Source organism: Zeus faber (assembly GCF_960531495.2).
Source record: "Zeus faber genome assembly, chromosome: 4".
In the NCBI taxonomy this organism is placed as follows: domain Eukaryota; kingdom Metazoa; phylum Chordata; class Actinopteri; order Zeiformes; family Zeidae; genus Zeus; species Zeus faber.
This window is the reverse complement of record NC_137191.1, coordinates 27,230,757-27,257,335: the sequence shown is the minus strand read 5'-3', so window position 1 is coordinate 27,257,335 and position 26,579 is coordinate 27,230,757. Positions and strand designations below refer to the sequence as shown.

At 42.0% G+C, this 26,579-nt stretch overlaps 1 protein-coding gene across 1 annotated transcript in view; it reads right to left on the bottom strand.

Moving 5' to 3' along the window:
• Positions 1–135: 135 nt before the first annotated feature.
• Positions 136–26,579, bottom strand: part of myh10 (myosin, heavy chain 10, non-muscle) — an 86,716-nt gene continuing 60,272 nt past the window's right edge. The window contains exons 24-44 of the mRNA XM_079998521.1: positions 23,855–24,061; positions 22,649–22,786; positions 21,349–21,472; positions 19,934–20,105; positions 15,557–15,769; positions 14,685–14,829; positions 14,076–14,282; positions 13,837–13,941; positions 13,525–13,677; positions 12,801–13,049; positions 11,192–11,404; positions 10,429–10,641; positions 9,222–9,383; positions 7,396–7,524; positions 6,822–6,910; positions 6,217–6,340; positions 6,016–6,105; positions 4,549–4,667; positions 4,042–4,150; positions 3,710–3,882; positions 136–3,432 (exon numbers count right to left, since the gene is read on the bottom strand). Coding sequence (XP_079854647.1) covers positions 3,282–3,432; positions 3,710–3,882; positions 4,042–4,150; positions 4,549–4,667; positions 6,016–6,105; positions 6,217–6,340; positions 6,822–6,910; positions 7,396–7,524; positions 9,222–9,383; positions 10,429–10,641; positions 11,192–11,404; positions 12,801–13,049; positions 13,525–13,677; positions 13,837–13,941; positions 14,076–14,282; positions 14,685–14,829; positions 15,557–15,769; positions 19,934–20,105; positions 21,349–21,472; positions 22,649–22,786; positions 23,855–24,061 — 3,285 coding nt within the window. The 3' untranslated portion in view covers positions 136–3,281. The remainder of the gene's footprint in view (positions 3,433–3,709; positions 3,883–4,041; positions 4,151–4,548; positions 4,668–6,015; positions 6,106–6,216; positions 6,341–6,821; positions 6,911–7,395; positions 7,525–9,221; positions 9,384–10,428; positions 10,642–11,191; positions 11,405–12,800; positions 13,050–13,524; positions 13,678–13,836; positions 13,942–14,075; positions 14,283–14,684; positions 14,830–15,556; positions 15,770–19,933; positions 20,106–21,348; positions 21,473–22,648; positions 22,787–23,854; positions 24,062–26,579) is intronic.

The window sequence follows — 26,579 nt, the reverse complement described above, 5'->3', positions numbered from 1 at the left end:
CTTTTTTTCTTGGCAAAAAAAAAAAGATGAGAAATAGTTTAGACGGAGAACTAAAGTCTTTGTTTTATCTATTTTTTTTGTCTTTGTCTCAGACCGGGGGGGTGGGGGGTGGGTGTAGTGTCTGTAGAGATTTATTTATTATTCTTTTTTTTTAATGTTGGTCACCTCTGCTCCCTCAAATGACTGTTAAGTAGTAGCTTCTATAAATAATATCTATAAATTATTTGTAATTTACACAGGGACATACATTTTGTGTGTGTGTGTGTTTGAATTGAGTGTGTGCATGTTGGGGATGCACAGATAGTCGTATTGGATTATCAATACCAGGCTTAAATAGATGCTGAAACCTAAAGCCGAAACTATTTGGGACATCAAAAGCTTTATCTACATTTCTGAGATGTACTGTATGTATGTATGTATGTATGTTAGGTCAATCATTCATGAAGTTGAACTGACCTCAAGCTGTCCTGTTTTATTTTTCATTTATTGATCTACTATTGACAGAATAGCTTCAGTGGATTCAAAGTGTAGTTGAACAGGGCTGAAGATATTCTCTCCCAAACAAAAATTGTCGGGCTCAAACCCGATCGCTCGGGTTGTCTCCCGATGATCGAAAAAGTTTCAGTTCTCTGTATCGCCCACTAAACCTCTAGGGATCTGTGCATCGTGTGTGTGTGTGTGTGTATAAAAACACTATTGTATTTTCTTTCCATGAGTGTCTGCTTGAAAGCACGTTTCCCCTCTCCGGCTCGGCGTGTCGCTGGTGCTGTCTATCACACTGGACCTTTTTCTGGATAAAAGACTTGAATCGAAATTGAATTTGCAGAAGTGGAGGAGCAGGGCACTTGAGAGAGGGGAAGAAGAGAGATTGTAGTTGTGTACTTGAAATTTTATTTTTTATTTTTTATCCGCTTATTGACTCAACCTACTCAAAACTCAATATAACAACGCCTTAGTTTGTATATAAATAAAGTTAAAAGAGAAAAAAAAAAACTATGCAGGAACTGTTAAAATGCTTCAATGCAAACGTGCGAATTGTCACTTGGCTTTCAACCTCTTGGGACAGTCGGGGCGTTTTCCGGGAGTTTCGTGTCCGTACATCACACACACACACACACACACACACTCGACTCTTTCGAATCCCAGGAACGCTGCTGCTGCCGTCCCTCTGGAATTACCTCCGTTCACAAAAAAACACAAACTTGTTCTTCCTCTTGAGTCCTTTCTTTTGTTGTTTTCTTTGTCTGACTTGGTTTGTGAGGCTGTTTGACTGACTGCATCCAGAATGGCGCCAAAGATTGTCGTCCCCCCCTCCCTCCCTCCCTCCCTCCCTCAGCGTAGATGAAGGCTGAGTGGTGGTCAGGTGTGTGTATCCCATGAGTGTTCATGTCTGGTCTTTCCAGGATGTCGTGACGTGACCGGAGCAGTGGGGGAGATCTTAAATTTTTATTTTATTTTTTTTAAATCATGCTTTTCTTTTCGGGCTGTTACAAAAAAAAGACATTTCACGGTAACATGGTTCATTCATTTGGTCTTTTAGTAGATTTTTTTTTTTGTGTGTCGATTATTAAATTAAATTTCAAAGAGAAAACCAGATGGGTTTTTCCCACGAGGACTTGTCTTGGTGTCGTGTCTTGATTTTTGATTAAGGAAACGACCACGTGGCTACAATGAATATGCATTTTATTTTCCTTTAAAAAAAAAAAGAAATAAAAGAAACACCATCTAGAAATACAGGTATACAAGAAATAATACGGTATTTGCAGTCAAAATGTCTGAAACAGCCAGAAAAAGTTAACTATGTACTGGATGTTAAAGCTTTGAACCAAATTGACTTGCGTGCGGGGTCTCGGTTCCTCAAAAAACAATAAATAGCAAAAAAAAAAAACAGTTCCCCACGCCCCTTGATCTTAAACAGGAGGGGGAGGGGTTTTAGTGCCAAACATGCCTTTTTCAGGGAATATGGTAACTGCTCCCAACACCGAGAGCAGCAATAATAATAGTAATACTGACCTTTGACCCCGAGGTGTGATATGAAGAAGCAGTGCCTTCCCCATCCCAACAAAGACAAAAAAAATTGAATAAAAGTCTTAATAGTGTTATCTTTTAGTCTGGTTTGGGGTTTTAATGAGGACCGCTCGAGGTGGAATCGTCGCCCTTGTGTAGTGTCTAAGGCACTTTTTAAAGTAACGAACACGCTCCGAACAAGTATAACGCTAGTGTCGGCATCTAAGAACGAAGGATAAGCAAAAATAAAGAACTACTAGTGTATTGACAGATGGATACGGGTGCCTTTGACGTGTTCCAGGTACAGAAACGTCCCTCGCCTTAATCTCAACCAAATAGAAAAAAAAGGAAGTGCGGGAACAAAGCAAAACAAAAAACAATACTTTTTTTTTCTTCCTAGCAATCTAAAAGGTAACAAGTGCTCGAGGCGCTGATGAGATGCCATCGATGTTTTTGTTCCAGTCCAGTCCTCCCGACTTATTAGCGCTGGTGGTTGTAATTCCAGTTACCGGGGGGCGAGGAGCTCACGCGCCATTTTTTTCTTTCTTCATTCTTTCTACAACTGAGATGAAGCAACAAGAAGTAGTTTTGTTTTTTTTTTTGTTTTTTTAATTCACAGTAACATTTTGTTTTTCCAGTTCCGCTTCAATGAGATGTTCATCGGTGTAGTCGGTCCACGGGGAAGGGAGAACTGGAGAATGACGTTTTCCTTTGTAAGCAGGAAACATTTCCAGAAGGGAGGGGGGAGTGTGTTGATGTAGGTTTACATATTTTGTGCACACACACACACACACACACACACACACACACACACACACACACACACACACACACACACACACACACACACACACACACACACACACACACACACACACACACACACACACACACACGCATAGTTCATAATGTATAAAAAGCACTTTGTACCTAAGCAGAACCTCTCACAGAACTCCAAGCTACTGGAAAGGGGGGGGGAGGGGAAGGTCTACATTAGAACGATACACAATGGGGACTAGCAGCTTCGTAGGGTGGAGTAAGGCAGGCTTGTCCATGTGGCCCTGCAGGTGGTGCTTTTTTTTCCCCCCCTGCAGTGCTGACGGGGTTGGGGTTCAGGGGTTTTGGGGTCATAGGGGGGTGAAAGTTTTATTCTTCAACGACTTCCCGCTGTTGGGATAATTAACGAAAAGCCTAAGTATTACCGCCCCCTTGGCTGTCCATGGACTCCGACGGGCTGGGGTTGGGGAGAGGTGGGGTGGGTGGGTGACCAGGATCTACTCCACGTTGGACACCTGCGTGTCGTTGAGGTCGCTGGCACGGCTGTCGGCGTCGTCGTCCGACAGGTCGACCGAAGCGCCGTCCAGGTTGAGGTTGCGGCGGCCGGAGCGGCTGGAGGAGGAGAAACTGCTGACGGGGCCGCCCCGCCTGCTCGGAGGACACCACACACACACACACACACACACACACACAGAGAGAGAAAGTGCGGATAAGAAAATATCGACCCACTCAAACAAGCAGCTTTCAAACAGGGACGTGGCCCTATCACCCCAACTGTCAAGTGGTAATCCATAAGAATATTTTGTAAAAGAAAAAAAAATGTAATAAGATCCCATATACAGCTGTATATATATATATATATGGGATCTTATGGAAAGTGTGTCTTCAAATCGTGAGATGCTTGAAACGTGCACCTGTCCCATACCTGAGTCTGTTCTTGAGGGAGCTGACCTCCCGGGTGAGGCCCTCGCTGGCCTCCGTGGCGTCATCCAGCTCCCTCTGCAGCTTCCTGCGCGAGGCGTTGGCTCGGGTCGCCTCCTCCTCCGCCTCCTCCAGCTGACGCTTCAGCTGCTTCATGCGGGAGTTGGCCTTCTCCATCTGCACGGCGGGTGGCGGGATCGGGATGACGGTAATACAAAATATTTAGGGGAGTTGGGGGATGATTATTATTATAATACAATCACCATATCTGCTCAGATTTACGTCACATTTTTGTAGTAGTGAAACCCAATTGGTTAAAAAGGAAAATGCCCCCACCTGCTCCTTGTACTGGTCGGCATGGCGACGCTCGTCCTCCACCTGCATGGCGACCTCCTTCAGCTTCTTCTCTGTGCGTCGGACGATCTTATTGGCTGCGCCTCTCTCCCTGCAGGTTTGGAGGGAGGGGACGCCAACAAAATGCTGACTGGTTGAACATGGTTGGATCAAATACAGAGGCAGAACTAAAGCGACGTAAGACGGAGGAGTTGGAGGAGAGACTCGCTGAGGGAGTTCAGACGAACACCTCTACAACCTCATCAACACTCAAACTGTTACACTGATGGTCAATTTTGGTTTGGGAGAATCAACACTGCCCTCTAGTGGGTTGGAAGGAGCTCTCCAACACCTCTGCACTTGGTAGAAATGTCAACAGAGGTAAGAATGATGATAACAATAACCGTATTGACAACAATAGATAATAATAACAACAACAACAACAACAACAACAATAATAATAATAATAATAATAATAATAATAATAAAAAAGGCCTCTTGGAAACCTACTTGGCCTCCTGCTCCAGCTGCTCCTCCAGCTGCAGGATCTTGGCCTCCAGGGTGGTAATGGAGGCTTTGAACTTTGACTTGACAGCCCCTTCCAGTTCGCCCAGCTTGGTCTTGAGCTCCTGCAGTGGAAAACCAAAAAAGATGTACAATTAAAAAAATAGTTCAATTTTTTATTTTTACAGCGGATTAGTCACAGTGTTTGGCTCTCTTCCGTTCTAGCCACATTCGTTGCATATTTCGGTGCGTTCTGAGGACCATGTGCAAAGTTCCACATTCCAACAGATTGTGATTCTATTGTTTAGTATTGTAGTGTGAATATACGTGTATATATATATTTTTTTTTTTAATGTAATGATATTGTATATAATGGTATTTATACTGTATATTAGTATTGTATAATGGTATTGTATAAACTAGTATTGCATATAATAGTGTTGTATATAACGGAAATATACTGTATATTGTATATAATAGTATCATCATATACAATGGTATTGTATTTGGCTTTAGCAGATTAACGACTAAATCGTCATCGACAATCGACTCCATCGATCGTGATTAACATTGATGAAAGAATTATTATTTTTTTTTTTTATCCGCCAGGAAAAATCCAAGCATTGAAACAGTGACAGTGCAGTTTACCGTGTTCTGAAACTGGAGCGGAGAGAGAGAGGGGGAGAGCGGGGGAGAGGGAGAGGGAGGGAGATGGCGGGCGGAGGCTCTCCCCCTCTCCACTCAATGTGCTTGATTAACAACTGGTGATCGGGTCTCACTTCCCCTCTACAGTCCTGTACAGAGACTTTGAGGGGCAGGTGCTCAAAAAATAACAAATCAATAAAAATAAAATAAAAGGCAAATGGACCCCCAGGTCCAGTTCTAGGCTTTTTGATGCTCCGGGCAAACATCGTGCGCATATCGCAGGTGAAGTTCCTCATGAATATGCATCTTATCTTATCTTATATGCATCTTATATCTTGCCCAGACAATCCTCTACCTCAATACCCATTCACACTTAAAAAAAACCCCTCCCCTGATAAGAAGGGCACCATGGGGTCCCTGGGCCAGGTGCTCAGGCAACCTCCGCAGCCCTCCCCGCGCACGTACCTGCCGCTCAATCTACACATTTTGTGGTTAGAATATAGCAATATATAATATCATCTCGTAGAGAAAGATTTAGATTTATTTTGTTTCCTTGGTTTCTTACTTGTATGGAAAATGAAAAACGTTCAGATCTATTTATCTATTTAACAACCGCCCTGTTCTGTTCCAAAAAGACCTGTGCGGCCCCACTGTGACGTCTCTCCGTTGCTTTCGGACCTAATTTATTAAAAACTGGATGCCGCCCCCAGCGATTGGAATTTTGGACAATCGCCCAAGCCTATATTGTATATAATAGTATCGTACGCAATGGTATTGTATACAATAGCATCGTATACAATAGTATTGCATATAAACACAAGACTAGACCTTGTTCTGACGCTCCATCTGCTGCCTGGCGTTTTCACTCTTCTGGGCGGCGCTGCGCTCCCCGGCCAGCTCTGTGTTCAGGGCTTCCACCTGAAGGGGAGGTTCGGGTTACCTTGAGTCAAAGTTTTTAAGGAAAATGCTAATGAAGAAGTTCCGTGTTAGTCTTTGTGTGTGTGTGTGTGTGTGTGCGCGCGTGTGTACCTGCAGGTTGGTTTTCCTGAAGCGGTCGTTGAGCAGCTCCATGTTGCTCTGCTCCTCCTCAAGCTCCTCCTCCAGCTGTGAGATTCGAGCCTCCAGCCTCCTCTTCTCATCCAGCAACGAGGACCTGAAACACACACACAGACACACACACACAGACACACACACACACACACACACACACACACACACACACACACACACACACACACACACACACACACACACACACACACACACACACACACACACACACACACACACACACACACACACACACACACACAGACTCTTAGATTCTGATACAAAATTGTCCAATAGCCACCTTACCTTGTCCTTGATTTACAATCTGCATCAAAAAAGTTAAGCTTTGAATGTTTGACTACCTGACTGCTTGCATTGTCAAACTAGTTTTGCATGGAAATCCATCAGTGACGCTTGAATAAAGTCACATCTTATCTGATCTATTCCCATAGAACCCACACAATAGTGGCAGGCAACACGACTCTGCATTAACTTTTATTAATAATCCTATGTTTACGTAAAAACTAGACTGATCATGTTGCATAACATGTGGAGCTGGGTGGTGCTGTCTGGTTGCCACTGACTTTCCGGAGGCACTGTTAGAGATCTCGTCGGCCAGCTCGTCCCTCTCCTGTTCAGCGTGCCGACGCGCTCTCTCTGAGGCTGCGTGGTCCTGCGCGCGCGCACACACACACACACAGACACACAGACACACACACACACACACACAGACACACAGACACAGACACACACACACAGACAGAGAGAGAGAGGGAATTGAGTGCTGAAACTTTTAAATTCGCATTTAGTTAATAAGGTAATATTAGCGTGAAATAAAAAGAGAAACACTTGCAGTTGCAGATAACAGGCTGCTTCATCCATTACTTTGATTGAGCAATATGGACTTAGGCTGATAGTGTTATGTTAAAATAAGGTTAAAATAATTCTGTTCTAATAACCCCAAACTGTGTTCCTGGATCAGCGTTATCCGACGTCTCAAATAATAACACCATAAGATTTTCACTCAAGACATTCTGACATTCTATTTTATTCCTGGTATCTGATTACTGAGCTAGAATGATACTTCCCATTTCACAAGGTTTTCAATTAGTAGACATACATTTAAGGCAAATTAAGACCTGGCCGCAGTAGACGTACCTCCTGTAGCTGTAAGATCTCGGCCTCCAGGCTCTTGAGTTTCTTCTCGTTTTCCTTGGACTGGGTGAAGATCTCGTCCCGGCACGCCCGGGCCTCCTCCAGCTCCCTCTGGTAGTCCTTCATCTGGCCCTAATGTAGATATAGATATACAGTCATTCAGCACTTTATTAGGAACACTGTACTAATACTGGTTAGGGCCTCCCTTTGCTCTCAAAACAGCCTCAATTATTCTCGGCATGGATTCCACAAGGTGTTGGAAACTCCTTTGAGATTCTGGTCCATGTTGACGTGATTGCATCATGCAATTCCGGCAGATTTGTCAGCTGCTTATTCATGCTACAAATCTCCCATTCTATCACATCCCAAAGATGTTCTCTTGGATTCAGGTCAGGTGACTGGGAAGGCCACTGAAGAACATTAAACTCTTTGTCATGTTCATGAAACCAGTTTGAGACAACTTTTTCTTTGTGACATGGTGCATTATCATGCTGGGTGAATAATTACCCACACTATTACACTACCGCCGTCAGTCTGGACTGTTGACACAAGGCAGGTTGGGTCCATGGATTTATGCTGTTGCCGCCAAATTCTGACCCTACCATCTGTGTGCCTCAGCAGGAATGGAGACTCATCAAACCCTCCAGTCTTCAACTGTCCAGTTTTCATGAGCTGGTGCCCACTGCAGCCTCAGCTTTCTGTTCATGGCTGACTCAGGTGGAACCCCGACCTGGTCTTCTTGCTGTTGTAGCCCATCTGCCTCAAGGTTCGACCTGTTGTGCATTCCAAGATGTTTTTCCTGCTCTCCACAACTGTACAGAGTGGTTACTGTATCTGAGCAACCATAGCCTTTCTGTAAAAATGGGCAAGTGTAAGGATCTGAGCGACTTTGACAAGAGCCAAATTGTGATGGCTAGATGACTGGGTCAGAGCATCTCCAAAAAGGCAGGTCTTGTGGAGTGTTCCCGGTATGCAGTGGGTAGTACCTACCAAGAAAGGTCCAAGGAAGGACAACCTGTGAACCAGCGACAGGGTCATGGGCTCCCAAGGCTCATTGATGCGCGTGGGGAGGGAAGTCTAGCCCGTCTGGTCCGATCCCACAGAAGAGCTACTGAAGCTACAAATTGCTGAAAAAGTTAATGCTGCTATGACACAAAGGTGTCTGAACACACAGTGCATCACAGCTTTCTGTGTATGGGGCTGGGGCTATATATATGTCACGGCTTATGAGATAATTAAAAGAACCCAACCCACATCCATTGACCTATATACTAATTCTAGATTAAAAACCTCATATTGTGAGAAATATTAGGTCACATCTTCTCATTATTATTAAGACCACAGAATAGTCTATCACAATATTATTATACCATTATTTAAGGCCAATACGATATCACTGAAAGAACATAAACAAAAATATAGCCATACCAAGACATTGTCATATTGTGGAGAATCTGATGTTGTAATTCATAAAAGGAAGACATGAACATGCAATGATATGCAGTCTGATGATAGTTTTGTTCTGACAACACTCTTATTATGATTTATTGATAACGAACAAAATTCGAGGGGAGGAGATACATCTGGCAAACAGGAAGACCTCCATTGGCCACCATCTTTGTTAAATGCCCTTGAGCAAGCCATTGGCCGGTATGCTACAGCAGCTAAAACAAAATTAATATCCAAGATACGTAATGCCTGAGATAGAGAACTTTCCTCCTTTGCTCAACTCAATGAAGTACATGAAATGTACTTCAAAGACCACAGCGTCTTTAAAACAAACGGACATGAGCGTTCAGGTCGGGGATGGGGGCTTTTTGGCCGTTCACCTGCAGTTTCCTGAGCTGCTTGATGGCTTCGTCTCGGGCCTTGTTGGCCGCCTCAATCTGGCCCTCCAGGTCGTTCAGGTCCATCTCCAGCTTCTTCTTGGCGGCCACGGCCAGAGCCCTCTGCTTCCTCTCATCCTCCAGCTCCGCCTCCATCTCTCTCACCTGGTGAAGGGTTTTAAAAAAAAAAAAACATCAGGAAGGACCTCAAAGTACAAACACGGCTGCTTTTGTGGTTTGAGACGATCTGGAGACATGGAGTGTTTTTTCCCCCAAGAGTGTGGTCTAGAGCTCTCAGCCAAGTTTCAAAACTGTGTGGAATATAGATTTAGTAGTCACTTATTTTTCCATTGCTATTCATCGTTTACCACTAATAGACATTTCTAAACCTAGTTAAGAGTTAGTGAAGAAACAAAACAATATGCATTTTCCAAACTTAATAAATCCACAAACAGGGTTCATGCTGCTATTACAAAATGAAATTCAAGGACTTCCAAGTACTTTTTTACATTCAATTTTTTTCAATTTCAAGGACCTCATGCAAAACAAATAATTTTCAATGTTATCGTTATTAATGAAATACAATATAATCTTCTCATAGCCTCACTGTCTATTAATATATATTAGTATGTCTTATATATACATATACCCTGTATATGTATATATCTATTATTATTAATCAATCTCGAGAGCAATTATTAATCTCATTGTCATCTACTATCCTTCTCCTAGTTAAGTGGTTATTAAGTGTCTTTTTGGAACCTTTTCCCCAACATAATCTATGTCGTAAAAGTGATCATGGAAATGTATTACTTTATGGTTACATTTGAGTAGTTTTAGAGCTTATTGTGCGTAATCATCAGTTGTCATGACATTTCACTGCATATACTGTATGTATGCCCGTATGTATATGTAATAAATAAACAAATAATCTCTTGAACTTGATTTAAATAACAAAGCCAGAGGGAACATCACAGTTTTCTAATTATCGTGTTTTTTTTCCAAGGCCTTTTCAAGCACTCGGGCACAAAAGGGGCTATTTTCAAGGTATTCTGGTACTTACATTTCTGAAGACAAAATTCAAGCACTTCAATTCAGTAGATGTGGCTCAAAATTTCCAAACAAGTAAGAATGAACTATTCCACTACCCGAGCCATATATCAGTACATTTTATGCAAATGGTTAGGACCGCTCCTCAAAGTGTCTTCACCTGCTTGACCAGCGCCCTCTTCTTCTCCTCTCCCTGCTCGTCGCGGGCCTGCAGGTCGCGGTCAAACTGGGCCTTCATGGCCTGCATGTTGACCTCCAGACGCAGCTTGGCGTCCTCCGTGGCCTGCAACTCATCCTCCAGCTCCTCCAGCTGCGTCCTCATCTCGTCCACCTGCTGCTCCAGCGTGCGCTTGGACTTCTCCAGCTCGTGGACCTGTGCCCGTCGCCAGGAAAGAATTGTCAGAACATGCAGGAGACCTGCATCCTAATGGATATAAAAAGTTCAGATGCACTTCTGTAAAATAGTCATCTGGCTTGCAGAAATGATTGGGTGTTATTTTCGTCTTTGTTGGGCCTAAGGAACAGTTTATTGACTTTGACAATTCAGATAGCCTTCACCTGAGAAAACCTTCTGCAGACGAGGGCCTATACAAACAAACGTTCTAAAATCATTTTGAAAAACTAACATGAACAAAGTGAACTTTGTTCCTTGGCCTCACAATGTAGAAAATATCACAATGGTCTGACATAATATTGTTTTTTCCCCCAACAGACCAAGCAGTAGACTACTTTCTAAAATGGGTTGTGATAAAAGCTGCATGTGGCCTCAAGTATTAAGGAGATTCAAATACCATATTCATAGGAGTGCATGAAAACCTAAGGAGGTCCTATGAAATCCATGTTATTGCCAGCTAAAAGTTACAAATATTCAAAAGCTGTGTGTTTAGGTTGAAAAAAAAAAAAAAAGACGAAGAAAAGCTTACGTTCTTGCCAACGTCGTCCTTGGAGCTCATCAGGTCCTCCATCTCGGTGCGGAGCTGCTTGTTTAACCTCTCGAGTTCCTCCTTGGCCTCCAGCGCCTCCTCCAGAGCTCTGGTCATGGACAGGGCCTTGGTTTCCTTCTCCCGGGCCTCGGCCTCAGCACGGTCTCGCTCCTCTGCGTAGCGGGCTGAGATGGTCTTCTCCTCGGCCAGCATCTAGCATGAAAAAAAGAGGGGGGGGGATAGGTATTATTTAAGCAAGGTTTGACCTTGACTTGTGGCATTAGTTTCCTGCAATGACAATTAGGGCCGCAGCTAACTACTGTTTTGATAGTCGAATAATCTATCCATTATTGAAACGAATAATCGACTATTTGGATTATGAATCCACAATTACTATTATTTACATATCATATCTTATTTACATTTGATTTGAGGTTGTTTTAGGCATGTGCTAACTAACAATAGATAATAAATATAAACACTGCATTCTAAAATACGTATTAAAATAAAATACGTACTTTCTTGCTGATACGAAAGACAAATAAAAATTCCAATATCCATCTTTCTGTCAAATTTTAAAACCAAGGATAAGCAAAGTAGCTTTATATAAAATATAAAAAAACTACAGTAGCTTCCCCTTGATCAACTAACTCAAACAACCCATCTGGATTGGAAAAAAAAAAAAAAAAAAAAAAAAAAAAAAGGCGAGTTGCAGTTAGAGTTAGTTAGTTAGAGTTTCCGAGTTCCTGTGAATGCTCAAGGCGGCATCATTTAGTTTTACGAGGCCGTGAAGGCACCACTTCCTGCTGTCTCTGAATCAGACACAAACTAACCAGAGAGCCATGTCCGCGTCTTCTAAAAAAAAAATGCTAAAATGGGTCGCCAAATGGGAAACATTGCAGTTTTTGGCCGGGTTAACAGTGAAATGCTCCCACACACAGGTTTCTGGTCGTGAAGGTGTGGCCATCACGCTATTGTACACTTCACTCCAGAGTATTCCGGGTCAGCGCGAAAAACACATGTGATGACGTCACCACCTCATCCACAATCAAATTCGTTGGCAACTAATTTGGTCATCTATTTTTGTCGAAGAGGTCGATTATTCATTGCACCCCTAACGAGGCTACTGCATAGTTAACTAACAACTGGTCTGTTGTAAATGCAGCCTTTTTTCTATTGTCCACTGGCTTCGTCTATCCCTGTGGACCACGATTATTTTCTGTTAAATTGGTAAGATGGTGGACTTGTTGTGAAACACGCCACTGAAAAAGAAAGTCTGGGAAACGAGGCCTGTTATTTGTATAAGATAATGAAAGACAAAGAAAGGGCTAGAACTTAAGTTGGATTCTAATTTTGGTTGGTTTGTTGTCGTCAACCTACGATAGACTAATGCTCCCTCTACTGGCTGAAAATATTCTTTAGATTTGAAGATCTTCATGTTTTTGAATATGCCAATGTTAATGATTTTTTAATAGACCATCCCCAACACCAAAAAATATATATATATTTGCCTCTTTTTTTTTTTCCCCCTTTTCTTCAGGAGGTAGGAAAAGGTCTTAATTTAATCTCCTGGTTTTCTTGTTAGATTGGTGTGAGCAGAAGACGCTACCTGGTCAAACTTCTTCTGCTTCTTCTCCAGGTTGGAGACAATCTGCCTCTGGTGGTCCAGGTCCACCATCAGGTCGTCCAGCTCCTGCTGCAGACGCGTCTTGGTCTTCTCCATCTTGTCCATGGCCATGGCCTTCTCCTCCAGACGCTGAGCGGTCAGCTCCATGTCTTTCTGGAGCTTTCGCTTGACCTCCTCCAGGCCCTCCATGGCTCCCACGTCCTCGTCCAACTTCTTCTTGGTGTCGCACAGCTACAAGGAGGCAAGGAACGATGAATGAAGAGCTCAACAATTATTTTTTTTCATTTCTCTATCTCCGTGAATTTAACTATTCTCCTTCCAGTTTCTGTTTTATTTATAATTTATGTAGAATTATTTGCACTGTAAAAGACCATTTCATGTATTTAGTTTGGGTAACAGCCTTCTCAGAAACATCTGGTGTGGTTATGTGCTGTATTTCTGAACTTTTTGTAGTGTTTCTTATTTTTCTTCTGAAAAACTATGGTACGTTTCAAATAGAACAAATATATAGTATAGAAGTATCTCACTACAGACATACTATATGAATACTAAATACAATGATCAAACTATATGTATATTTCAGTCTAGTAAAAAAGTTTCTCTTTTCTTGCACTTTCTCTACTGGGTGTGCTGGCCTTTCCTTCCCCGGCATTTGGACGAACAAAGCCGAATCCCACATAAAAACGTGATGATTCCCTCCTCCTACCTGAGCCTGCAGCGTCTGCAGCTGCTTCTCCAGGTTGCGTCGCGCCTCCTCGTCCTCCTCCTGCTGCTCTAGCAGCGTGTTCTTCTCTTCCTCCAGCTGGCGGATACGGCCGCTCAGGTTCAGCTTCTGACGCGTCTCCTCCTGGAGCAGCTCCTACGCCACGCATGCGGGATAACAGCAAAAGGTTAGAAGTGAACAAACGTTAGGAAGTACTGTAATGACGTCTGTATGAGGAGAGTTTTCCCCAATACTAGTAGATTGTGGCCCACGTCACAATCCCATATTTCAATCTTTTGTTCCAGTCGGTCTTACCTGGGTGTCCTGCAGCTGGCTGTCCAGGCTCCCAGCATCCTTGGCCAATTTGATGCCCTTCTTCTCGGCTTCTTCCAACAGGGCAGACACATTGTCCAGCTCGGCCTGTACGGAGAGGTTTGGAGAAATGAAATTTATTCTGCAAACATCGCAAACCAGAAGGAAAAACTGAATTGGAATAAGAGTAGTTTAAGAAAAAAATCGTAAAAATTTGTGTTTCATTAATTAAACCTCTGTACCTGTAGTTTGTGGGAGCGCTCGGCCAGCTCTCCCTTGGCCCTCTCGCCCTCTGTGGCCCTGGCCATGAACTCCTGAAGCTGGCCCTCCAGCTTCTTCCTCTTGTGCTCCGAGTCCATCTTAGCCTGCTGCAGGGACTTCACCTCGCTGCTCATCTCCTTGTTGTCGTTCTCCAGACTCTGCTTGTTCTTCTCCAGGTTAGTCTTGAACTGCGGCGAATAGCATGATATGATGGGGGTCATATTATCAACCTGTCAATATACACAGCTGACTGCCTCCAAGAGGGCATTTCCTGATCATTTGTATGATATAAACTATATTAATCACAAGTCATCGATTAGATGACCTTGACCTTGCCAGCCTACTATTACATTATACAAAATACTGTTCATACTAAATTACTGTTACTATGGATGCTCCAGAATATGTTTTCTGCTTACGAAGGACTGCCTGTTCAATGACATAACAGGAAAGGGAAGGAAATAAATAAAACATTTAAATCCCACAGTGCTTTACAGTACAGTCATTTGGTTATTTGATTTCCTGAAACTCTGTTTTGGTTGAGGTGCTCCCTAGCAATGACCAGTTATCACACTAGATGTCAGACCCACCCTCTTGGCCTGATCCAGCTGCTCGGACAGCTCCTCCAGGGCGGTGCCGTGCCTCTGTCTCATCTCCTGGATTTGGGCCTCGTGGTTCTTCAGCTCCTCGTCGATGGCCTTCTTGAGCTCCACCACCTCCTGCTCCCGCTTGGTCCTGGAGTTTGGAGAAAATGGTCAAATACAAAATAAGAACACGTGCAGAACCCTGAGATTTTCATTCAAACCAACCCATCTATACCACCCAACGTGTCTATAAAAAAGGTATTTTAGATTAACTGTCAGCAGCAGGAAACAAATATGGATCATATTGTTGCCAGGAAATGGTATGAACAGTAATGTAAGTAGAGAAATCAATATCAACTGCTAAAACTCTAGGAATAGAGCTGGTTATTGCTATTTTGTACATTCCAGACAGAACCTTTTAGCTCATAAATAAAGAACAAACCAGCTAAGGTATAACTTCGATGTAGAGACATATTTAAGTGAAGGGTAAGAGTTTCACATTGGCTACTTTTTAATTCCGGAAATAAAATACACACACACACACACACACACACACACACACACACACACACACACACACACACACACACACACACACACACACACACACACACACACACACACACACACACACACACACACACACACACACACACTTATTTATTTGCAAAAAATGCTCGTTCATTTCACTTGGAATTTGTATGTATGTTTACAATTCCACAGATCACAGCTAATTCAACTTAAATATGCAGGTTGGTGACATTGTTGGTGACATTTCAGACATTGTGCCATTCTCACTAATTTGTTTCGTTTCCAGCAAAAAGAAAAGCCAAAACATTTTCTGGTGTTCCTTTCCCCAGGAGCTTCTGTGCCAGTACCTGAGCTCCTGCTGGGCAGCAGTGGTGTCCAGCGTGTCCTCCAGCTCTGTCTTCAGCGCCTCCAGCTCCTCTCCCAGGTCCCTCTTGAGCTTCTCGGCCTTGCAGCGGAAAACCTTCTCCGACTCCAGGTCCTCCTGGAGCTCAGCCAGCTGGGCCTGGAGCTCCCGGACTTGCTTCAGGGCGTTGTTCTTCTGGGCCGTCTCCTCGTCGTTCCTGGTGTGGGAAACAACACGCGAGATGTTCACTATACTGCAATCAAATGGTAAGCAAAATTCACAAATAAATCAATATTAGACTTGATTTCAGTTTGGGGTCACCATTTTAGATTCAAGGAGCTGAAGGATCACGACCAGCTACTAAAGCTAACTATATACAGTACACAAATTAATCTAATTAGGATATACCTCTTGAAATGCATCATCTCGTAAAGTTACCGAACATGTTAACCAACTAGAGATGCACCGATTGCAACTAGATTTTTTTTAAAGGCTGACCCGCCGATTCCTATTTTACCAATTTTGATTTTCATTCAATTGTATTGTATTAAATTTTATGTTCATAATTAAACATTGACCACTAAATATGTTTTACAGTTGTCCGATCATTTTGAGTTTATATCTGCGATCGGAGAAATCCAATTTTCTGATAATTTGGTCTCATTGGGTTTATCTGCTGCACATCAATGAAAAATACATTGTGTGATCTGATCCCGCTCACGTGATAGGACAGCTGCACATACAGACTACTGCTGCAATTTTTAGTTACCACAATAGAGAGTTTGTTGATTTTGACACTGTGTGTTTATTATTGTTCACTAGTTACTATGGAACAATAATAGAACATGAAACTGTCATTGAGTTCCAATAAAATAGAATATGGCACTGTCATTCTCACTGAGATTTAGTAGGACACAACAAATAACTAATATGAAAATGTCCAGTTCAAACTTCAAATAAGTCTCTTTCACTTAAATTGCAAATATACCTTTCTATGAAATTGATATGGTAATTACGATACCAAAATAAATTGCAATCATTGCAATTTTTTTTTCATAAATTTTAAGAATAATAAAAGAACAAGAAATGGCCGACTCTTCTTACTCTCATTCACTGAGTGTTCTCCATCACTCACCGTGCATTAAACCAGCTGAATCAAATCGAACGACTTGTTTTACTGAGTGACTCATCCACAACACAGTGTCAAAAAAGAGGCAAATCTTCCATCACAAGCTAAGCACGTGCACTAGGAACCAGAGCAGACGCTCCGCTGTAGTGACAGCGATAGATAAATAATTGATCTTATCTTCTTCGTTTACCTTGCAGTACCTCCAAACAGCCGACATTTTCTTTCTTTCGCCCTCTTTTTTGAGCGTCAACTACGCAATTACATCACATTACGTTGGTATTGGGTTTGAGTTTTGGATAATCTTTACAAGTACGAGTACATGAGTATCAGGTGTTGATGCAATTTGACCGGCGACAAGGAGACCTCAATACCGCGAGGGCACAAACATACAACCCACCCAAGTGCAGGGTGGCGACCATGTCGCAAAATATTACCCATAATAATATGGGGAGAATTGCGAACCTACTTGTGTTTTCAAAGTTTGAACACTCATTTTGATTGATTTTTGATTTTGAATCACAATTGTGACACCCCTAGTTATTACTACTCCGTGCAATCCTTTGATTCATCAGTCATTCCACAGTTTATGATTAACAGTTTCGTTTAGGGCCCTTTCTCAAAAAATTCCTGTGGTGGACTTGGTGGACTCTTAGTTGGATGCTGCTATTTTTATTCTAATTGTCTGTACAGCAATGCAACACCTACTAGGACACATTCCTTTTATACCAAATTCCATTGCATTGCAGCTGGATAGGTTTCAGGCTAAAGACAACATGAAGTATTAGTACTTTATATTGGCATTGAACGCCATGATGACTTTGCGGTAATAACACAAGGCATACACACATCAACGTCAGCACTAATAGGTACCAGGGACTCTGTGTCCGAACAGAGGTGGACACACCTCACCTAGAACAGCGTCTGAATTCCCAAAAGGGCGCACATCAGCGGTAATGAGAGCTTCATAATCACCGACCATGACCATATGATGACCCCCGGGTGTGAAATCACACTGACGGACGCTTTCTGTCCACGCCACAGATGATACAAAGTGACCTTCAGCTCGGGGAACGTCCACGGCTGGCATGGCTCATTTGCATTGGGTCTTGTGTCGCGCTAAATCGCCGTCGTAATTAAATACTGACACGTTGCTAGGGAGTTCTTTCACTGCGTGGAAAATGACTTTGAACTGGATTAGGGAGGAGGCATAGCGGTTCTTTAGACGTCGAGGTCGCCACTTTGCTCATTAGGAAAACAGACGGGTCTGAAATAGCCGCGACAATAGGGCGGGACAATTTTTAAGAAGTGTAAAAATCTTGTTCTTCTGAAGATACAAACAACTCCGCTTTTTCTTTTTCCCTCTTTAAGACCATCTCCTCCTGTTTCCCTTCTTGTGGAAAGATAGATGGCAAAGCTTTCAGCTGCAGAGCATCAATCCCCATCAACTTGTCTGAAAGTAGACGAGGCTGAGAGCGAGATGAAAGATCTGAGCCGAACCGGCAGCAGGCGGCTGCTCAGAGAAGACGGAGAATAAAGGAGACAGAGCCGAGCTACACAATAAGTGTGTGTGTGTGTGTGTGTGTGTGTGTGTGTGTGTGTGTGTGTGTGTGTGTGTGTGTGTGGTGGAACAGTAAACCAACTGAAGGAACACTAGGCAGCTGTTGAACCAAGCAACTGCTGTTGATAATCCTAGAATTCAGAGCCTCCTCACCACGTGTGTTGTCTGCTGTTTACATAGGATATCGCTCATCTCCAAAGTCTGCTTCTCATTCTAGTAAAAACAAATGCATGCATGTGTATTTGTGCATTCAAGCCAGTTAAGAGCACTGAAAAAATGCCCAAATATAATAAGAAGTAATTCCCAAGAAGAAAAAGTATTTTCTGAAAGTCAGAAAGTCAAGCATCCTTCCATGCTTTGACTTCAAGGTCACTGCACCATATCCACTCAAACTAGGAAATAGAATTGGCATTGAGCACTATGGTGACCTCAAGTCGTGCTTATTATTATGACTTTGTATTTGTATAGTGCTGAGAAAAAAAAAAAAAAAAGAAAACTGAAATCAGAAAGAAATGCCTGGACAACTGTTTTTCTTACTACTACTACTACTACTACTACTCCTATCAGTTGTTTTTATTATTTTGTAAGACAAATAAAAAAAACCACAAATTGAAAATAGAATTGCTTTACTTAATTTTTTATTATATATACTGTAAACAGTATAAACATATATTAGGGATGCAACAGTACATGGTATGTTATCGAACCGTTCGGTACGCCCCTTACGGTTCAATACGCACACGTGTACGAAATGAAAGTTGAAGTCATGCTCGGTGATTCTTTTTTTTCGTCAAGTTTTACAGTTTTATGTTGTGTTGTTTCATTAATTTGCTGCCACCGGCAAATGTTTCCCCCTCCATGTAATAAATAGCCTATGTCCGCCGGGAAAGGATTAAGTGAAGGCCCACACGCACTGGACTGTGAGGTTTTATTACAATAAATTGTTTTACTATTATTATGTGTGAAAAATACGGTTGATAGATGTTCTACACAAAAACAACGAACTATAGTACTAGTTGTATTTTATTTTTTTATAGTGAAACTTTTAAAAAATATTATATAAACAAACAAACAAACAAACAAATAAATAAATAGATAGATAATTAGCGAATATTTATATTTGACCCACTATCCTGGACAACTCCCATCCAATCAGATTAATTTATGCAAATTATAACAACCCACCAATGAACTTGAAACCTCCCCCCACAGTCCTATACAGAGCGTTATACTAGTTATTTATGAAAGATGACTATAAAAATTATTTTTTTTTACACCTTTTAACTTTTACATTTTGTATTTTATTTTCTTAAATATAAAGATAACAAAACTCTACCATGGCCCCTAATATATATGTGTATACACTCAGTGTGCACTTTATTAGGTACACCTGTACAATCCAGTGTAATCCAATACACCAGCTGAGCCATAGATTTTGCTTTATGTTGCTTATAACATTTAGGGTTTTTCACGCTGTCACAGAAGAGGTGTCAAGTCAATGATATGTTTGAGTGTTGAGGTCATAGTTGGTGGTGGTGTTGAATTGAGCTGCATTATATTCAGACGTTTATGATTGCTTGTTTGATGTGAGCTGCTCTGATGCTGTAATTTTCCCCGGGAGATGAATTAAGTATCTATCTATCTATCTATCTATCTATCTATCACTGGTCACCAGCCTAGGATGTGCTGCTAACCTGGCCAGGGACGCCTGCAGCTCCTCCTCCTTCTTGGCGAGCTGCACCTTCAGCTCCTCGATCTGGGCCTGCAGCTCAGCGATCTGCTCCTGTAGGTCAGTGGTCTCGGCGTCCAACTTGCGCTTGGCCTTCTCCAGCTCCTGCCGGGTCTTCTCTTCCTTCTTCAGGCGCTCTGGAGGGAGACACGAAACAAAAGAAAGAAATGTAATTTAAAAAAGATAAATATTTATATTGTATAGTTTCACCTTCAGGTCGAAGCCCTTTAGTGGAATTTTTGAACAGCGGTGTGGTTCTCAGATGAGAACCGCTCAATGCACTGCTATTTCGTTCTTGTGGTGTTTCCATTTGTTTTGAGGAGCAAAAGTAAGAAAGCTGTATGCCATTGTGGTTATGTATCAGCATTCATGGCTATATACTGTAACTGTGATTTTTATGCCTGTATCCCAAAAATCGCTCCATCAGAACCAATGAAGAATACCATCCAGCCTTTGGAACATTTGGATTTCTTATATTGAAATTGGTAGTTATAAAAGATGTCTGAAATAAAGTTGACAATTGATGTTTCATAGTGTTAAACTCCTTGTCAAGGCTTCAAAAAGTAAAAACAAACAAATTGATTGTCTAGATCTAGACGACTTTCTGGGATGCATCCAAGGGGAAAATCCACACAACACAAAGAAGACATTGTGGCTGCAGAGGTCTTTGGGCAGTCGCACAAAGAGGTGAAAAGGTGACAAAACTCGTCTCAGACAGCCTGACACACTTTGCGGTAATCTGATTGGACGTTTAGCATCATTAAGCCGCTATAAAGCTGTACACGCCAAATTTACACAATCAAGCACCAATTTACAGACAAGGCTGATGGCCTACTGATGACCGAGCTTCAGTTCTATTTCCAAAGGATTTTGAAATAGAACTTGGAATTTAAGTAGAAGTTCTTGAACGATGCTATCTCCCAGTATCGGAAACATCAGAATCTGGATTTTGAAGTTTCATCAATATATTAGTACAGGTACTTTCTCACTTAACTGCCGAGACCCGTTACTAGGACCAGGTCGATAAGCGAGGACCCTTGTTATTTCAGGGTAAGGGGGCGTGGCCATTGTGAATGCTAGTGCAGTGAATACTGACAGACTGTGGGAACGAGACTGAGAACGGTGATGAGATGACATGTATACAGTATATATAATGTGTAGAAAAAAAAAGGTATATAGTATATAAATGATGAGATGCTTGACGCTGAGACGCCGTGCACACCGTAGTATTGTACTTAGCGTACAATACAGACTGGTCAGAGAGCTGGTCGTAAGTCCGAACGTTCGTTAAACAGGGAGGTCGTTAAGTGAGGAGTATCTGTAGTACATCTCTTATTTTTTTGTGGTTGGCCATTTTGGTTCTCAGAAAAGAGCCCTTACCCTCCAGGTCAACCATCATCATCTCCTGCTTATTCTTGACTTTGCCCAGGTTCTTGGCCTTCTCCTCTTCCTCGGTCAGCTGCGAAGACATCTCTGTGACCCGGTCATCCAAAAGCTTCTTCTCCTGTTGAAAAAAATCAAAAGAAAAGCGTGGCGATCAGTATCAGTTCATTGGACTGTACATCCGAGGAAGGCTGCATGGTGAATTCGCTATTTTGTCCATTCCAAAACACACAAGAAGCATGAAATAAAATAGAGATGAAGTGATTACACACACATAATACATTCAGTATGTCCATAGTTGGACTTGGAGTCCCACTATGAAGGAGTGGCGATATTGTTTAGATTCAGTGCAAAGAAATGAACGGAAGGATTGTTAAAGGAAAACTCGCGATTAGAATCTTTTGCAATGATCGGATCGAAAGACAAGGTTTAGGCAAAAATATACCAGTTTTCCAATTGCTTCTGCTTAATGATTTGATTATTGAATACATTCCACATCGATTACATTGGATTTGTTGGAGGAAAGAGAACCTTTTAGATTTATCTTGCATTGCAGCTTGCCTGTTCAAGCAACATTAAACAGGGATTTCAGAACGACAGTTTTTCATTAAGATTAAATCAAGTCATTTAACACTACTAAACACATTTGGAAATTTCTACAAATTCACAAATGAAGACCTTTTATAACAAATGAAGGCCTTCAAAAGCATTGCATTTCTGCATGAAAGTGTGTGTATTGATGCATTTCCCCTCTTGCAGGCCACGAACTGTATATCTTCCACATGTGCCGCATTTGGCTTGTTTTTGTTTTATTTTTGTATCATGAAACAAAGCTCTGAAACGATTGGCACGTTCTACCGTTACCAATAACTGACGAGAAGAAGACGCTTCATCTTCAAACAGAGGAAAGATCACTGTGATATCTGCAGAATTGTTTAGGAGATGTATTAAATTCACAAGGCTGACTATAGGCCGGATACCATTTATTTTTCTTACAGTCTATTAAGTGACAGTGCTTTGAATAATAATTCATATTTTCGGGAACCAGTTTCTATAAAGTACAATTAACAATTGAATAACTGTACTTTGACAGTTACGGAAAGTTTCACATTCAGTTCCACGTCTGCATTGCACTTGAAATAGTCAATAACATTGGAAAGAGTTAATAGAGACGTCTAAAATTCTTCCCTGTGTTAAAAAAGGCAAAATTGTAAATATCTGCCATTTGTTTGAGTGACACGATTATTGTTTCCGGTTCCAAAAAAAGACGCGGTTCCTCCACCCTTCCTCCTCTCACCTTGAGGAACTTGGAGTTCTGGTCCTCCAGCTGAAGAATGTCCTCCTCCATCTTCTTGATCTTGGCCTCAGCCGTCACCTTCTCCAGCTGCAGTTTCTGTCTGGCGGCCTCCTCTTCGTCCAGCTGCTCCTCCAGGTCCTGCGAGGAGAAGGTGCACACAGTTAGCACCGCCGAGCTCGGACCTGCGATTTTACCTTTGGCTCATAGCTTCTGAAGTGATTAATCACAACGAAAATAGTATCAAGCTATAGAAGTTTTGTATTAACTGTCACAGCATTTTTAAGCACCATAAGAGTACAGTCAGTAAATAGTATTTTTTTATAACACACATACATCCTCTTTGTGCATGCAAGGTAATGAGCTTTCTCCGTCCGTGTCGCTCTCTGTCATCTGTGTCTCAACCCCCCCCCCCCCACCGCTTTGTTTGGAGAAAATTACAATTGTGATATTTGAATATATTAGAACTTGTGTTTTTTCAGAAGGAATATTTGAATGTGATTTTTGGCCAATGTTGACAGCCCTAGTACAGAGTCATCATCAAAATACAAACAATAAAACACAAAATGTAATAATTACCCATAATCATTGTATTATTACTCACTGAATTACTTATTCCAGGATTCATTCTGGCGTTATGAAATTTAATTCAAGGACTTTCAAGTGCTTTATTTAGCATTTATTTTTCATTTTCAAGGTCTTCACTCAAAACACATGCATTTTCAATGTGATCTTTATTATTTAAAATATGATATAATATGATCTTAGCCTCATTGTCTATCTTTTATATTAGTATATCCATTATATCTATATCTCTATTATTAATCTCATTGCCATAAGTGTCCATTTCCCACCATGGCATAACTTGTCGTAAAAGCGATTCTGGAAATTATTTATCACGTTACGGTTTAAATAACTAAACCGGGGAACTGTCACAGGTTTTCAATTATGTTTTTTTTTCACTTTACCACAAAATTGACTATTTTCAAGGTATTCCAGTACTTATATTTCTGAGGACAAAATTCAAGCACCTCAAGGACCTGGTAAGAACCCTGTTAATCTTTGTTTCTGATGCTCACTATAGTGTGTGTCGTAACATTTAGTCTTAAACTGAGCCACGCAGTATAGAATGCCGCTCAGAATTTGTGTTACCAGAGCCACAGGTATCAAATTCTACCAATGGATGAAGGAAGGAGGAAAGGTGGGGACCTGTATGTGGGCCTGCATCTTCTTCTTCTCGTTCTGCATGCTCTGGTTCCGCTCCTCCTCCTCCTCCACCCTGGACTCCAGGTCGTGGAGGATCTCCTCCAGCTCCTGCTTCTTGGCGGCCAGCCGCGCCCTCATCTCCTCGGCCTCTGCAAACAGCTCTGTCTCGGCCTGGAGCTGCTCAGCGAGGATGTTCTTCTCTTCCAGGAGCTACGAAATCGTCAAACAGTTTTTTGTTTTTTTTTGTCTTTGTTTTTTGTTTTTTAAATCGACCCTGACACAGTTAAAGATTAAAATATTTAATTGAGAATGAAGTGGGTTTCTTAAACAAGTTACAAAGTGGTTTACAGACAAAACAGTGAGAAAAACCAATTACGTTGTCACATCAGACATGGGGGACACGTCTGATGTGACACAACTCAAAGTTGGGGACAGCCATTAAAAACATCAGAGACTCAGCTGTGTCTTTGTCTATTCCAATCTAAGCAGATAAGAGATCCAAACAAGTCAACTCTATCCCACAATGACGATTTGATGATGAGCAAATTAGGGGAACTAACTATAGATATTATATTTGGTCTGTCCTTCGTGCGGAGCAGACGTGTTTTGCTTTGCTCTCCGCTCTGCTTCTATTTTCACTGTCTTGGCACCTTTTTCCTGCTGCAAACTTACAGAAGAAAAAGTGGCTCCATCTAACAACTGGACACTTATTTTACAACTGTTTATAAAGGATTAATACCAGCACCAGCTACAGTGGACACAGCTCTCCTCGCTTCAGTAAGCCAAGCCAAGCTAAGCTAAGCTACGCTAATTACACAGTGCAGGGCCTCTTCAACCCCTGTCCTTGGTAGGACACAACTGTGGACAGCTGCGAAAGGGTGAACTAGCAACAAACCTCCCCAATTACCAAGTGTGCAACTGGAGAAAAGATTTGCTCCACTGTTGCAGACCCCTGGATCGCCATCTGACGACCTGGATAACCTCTGGTCCTCACAGAGCGAGGTAAAGACAGAGTAACTCAGAAAGTAAAAGGCTACAGGGAAAGCTAACGACTGGGCCCCAAACTCTGATTGTGGGTGGCTTTGCTGTAAAAGATGTAAGAAGCATATGCAGTACATCAAAATACTCTACTTTCCCAAGGATATGGTCTCTAACATGAAAGAAAGAATCCGGCATATTGTCGCCGCACATCCAACTGTGATAAGCACCGTGCACACAGGGGCCATAGGGATGAAACAACAGTCTGAAGTTCTGAAACGAGATGTATTGATCTGTTGAACACAGTCAGCTCCTTGAATGCTGAGGTGTTTATCAGTGGCTCTCTACCGCCGATCAGAAGAGGAGTGAGAGATTCAGCAGAGTGTTGGCACTGAACACATGGCTTTCAACTGCATGTATCGCTCATTCAGTGCAATTTGTTGGCAATTTAAACTTTCTCTGGGAGCGCAGACACCTTTTTAAGGCAGATGGACTTTGCCTTGACAAATTAGGAGTAAAACAACAACCGCCTGTGCACCTTCTTCACCCCCCCCCCAAACCCCATCCAGGACACCCTCCTCTCTAGTCACTGCCCCCCACATGACGCCACCAGAATCACCCTCTGCCTTCGCATCCTGATAAAAGCACAGCACGTCCAGTTATTTGTGTACAAATTACAGGACGCTCTAACTGATATCTGCTGGGTCCAGGCTGCAAGGCTAATGGCACTCATGACTCTCCCAAGAACAAGTCGGGGCCCTGTGTAGCTTCCCCTATTCCTGTCTTGGTAAGTAATAGAAAAAGAATGGTGAATCTGCTAAGATACAGGAAGCACCATGCTTTTAACACACTAAATCTAGCTTTATTAAACATTTGGTCTTTGGCAGGAAAAACATTTTTCATTAAAGATTTTATTATCAAGCACAACCGTGATTATGTATTTAACTGAAACTTGGGTTAGACCAAGATACGTCATTGTTTTTCGACTAAAGGTCAGCGCTCAGCTGCAATTGGTAATGTTAAAAAGCACAAACCAAGCCAGAAATCTTGGTGTAGTCTTGGACTTGGAACCTCAGGAGCAGCCAAATAAGTTGAAAAAACCTTTCTTGAAAGAAAATGAGATTTTTCCAGATTTGTGTTTCTTCTATCCCTCAACGTATCTTCAAAACCGAGTTTGCGTTATAAATAGTAGAAAAATGTTAAACCGTGGAGTTAAATATTCCCATTAGATAAGCGCTGAACAACGCCAATCGATCGTTTCCTTTCCTGCAAAGTGACCGTCTAGGTAAATCATTCCTCCATATTCCCTGTGATGTGAAGTCACAATGTGAAACCGTTTTGATAGAATTCAACCTTTAAATCATACTACTTTTACACACAAACAGTGACATCATTGGGGGCGTGTACCAATGTCTACATCGAAGAAGAAATCCTTACGTCACTGCCGTTAACAAGACAAGGATCCGGTTTCACTTGTTTGTGAAAACTTTTGTCTCCTTGTTGTTATAGATTACGAGAAGCGGGTGGAGGAAGATTTAAATCATATAACGGACCTTAATCTGACCAGTGCGATAGATCCAAGTCAGTGTAAGTAGCGCCTACTGGACTTAATTTTCCGCGATGATGGTTAGTTCTCCGACAGCGACACTGAGAACGACAGCGCTGCTGAATCTAATATTACCCCGGAATTGCAGAACATTTCAAACGGTGGAATTCAACCTGAAAGTGACGATGAAACTGAATATTTTCA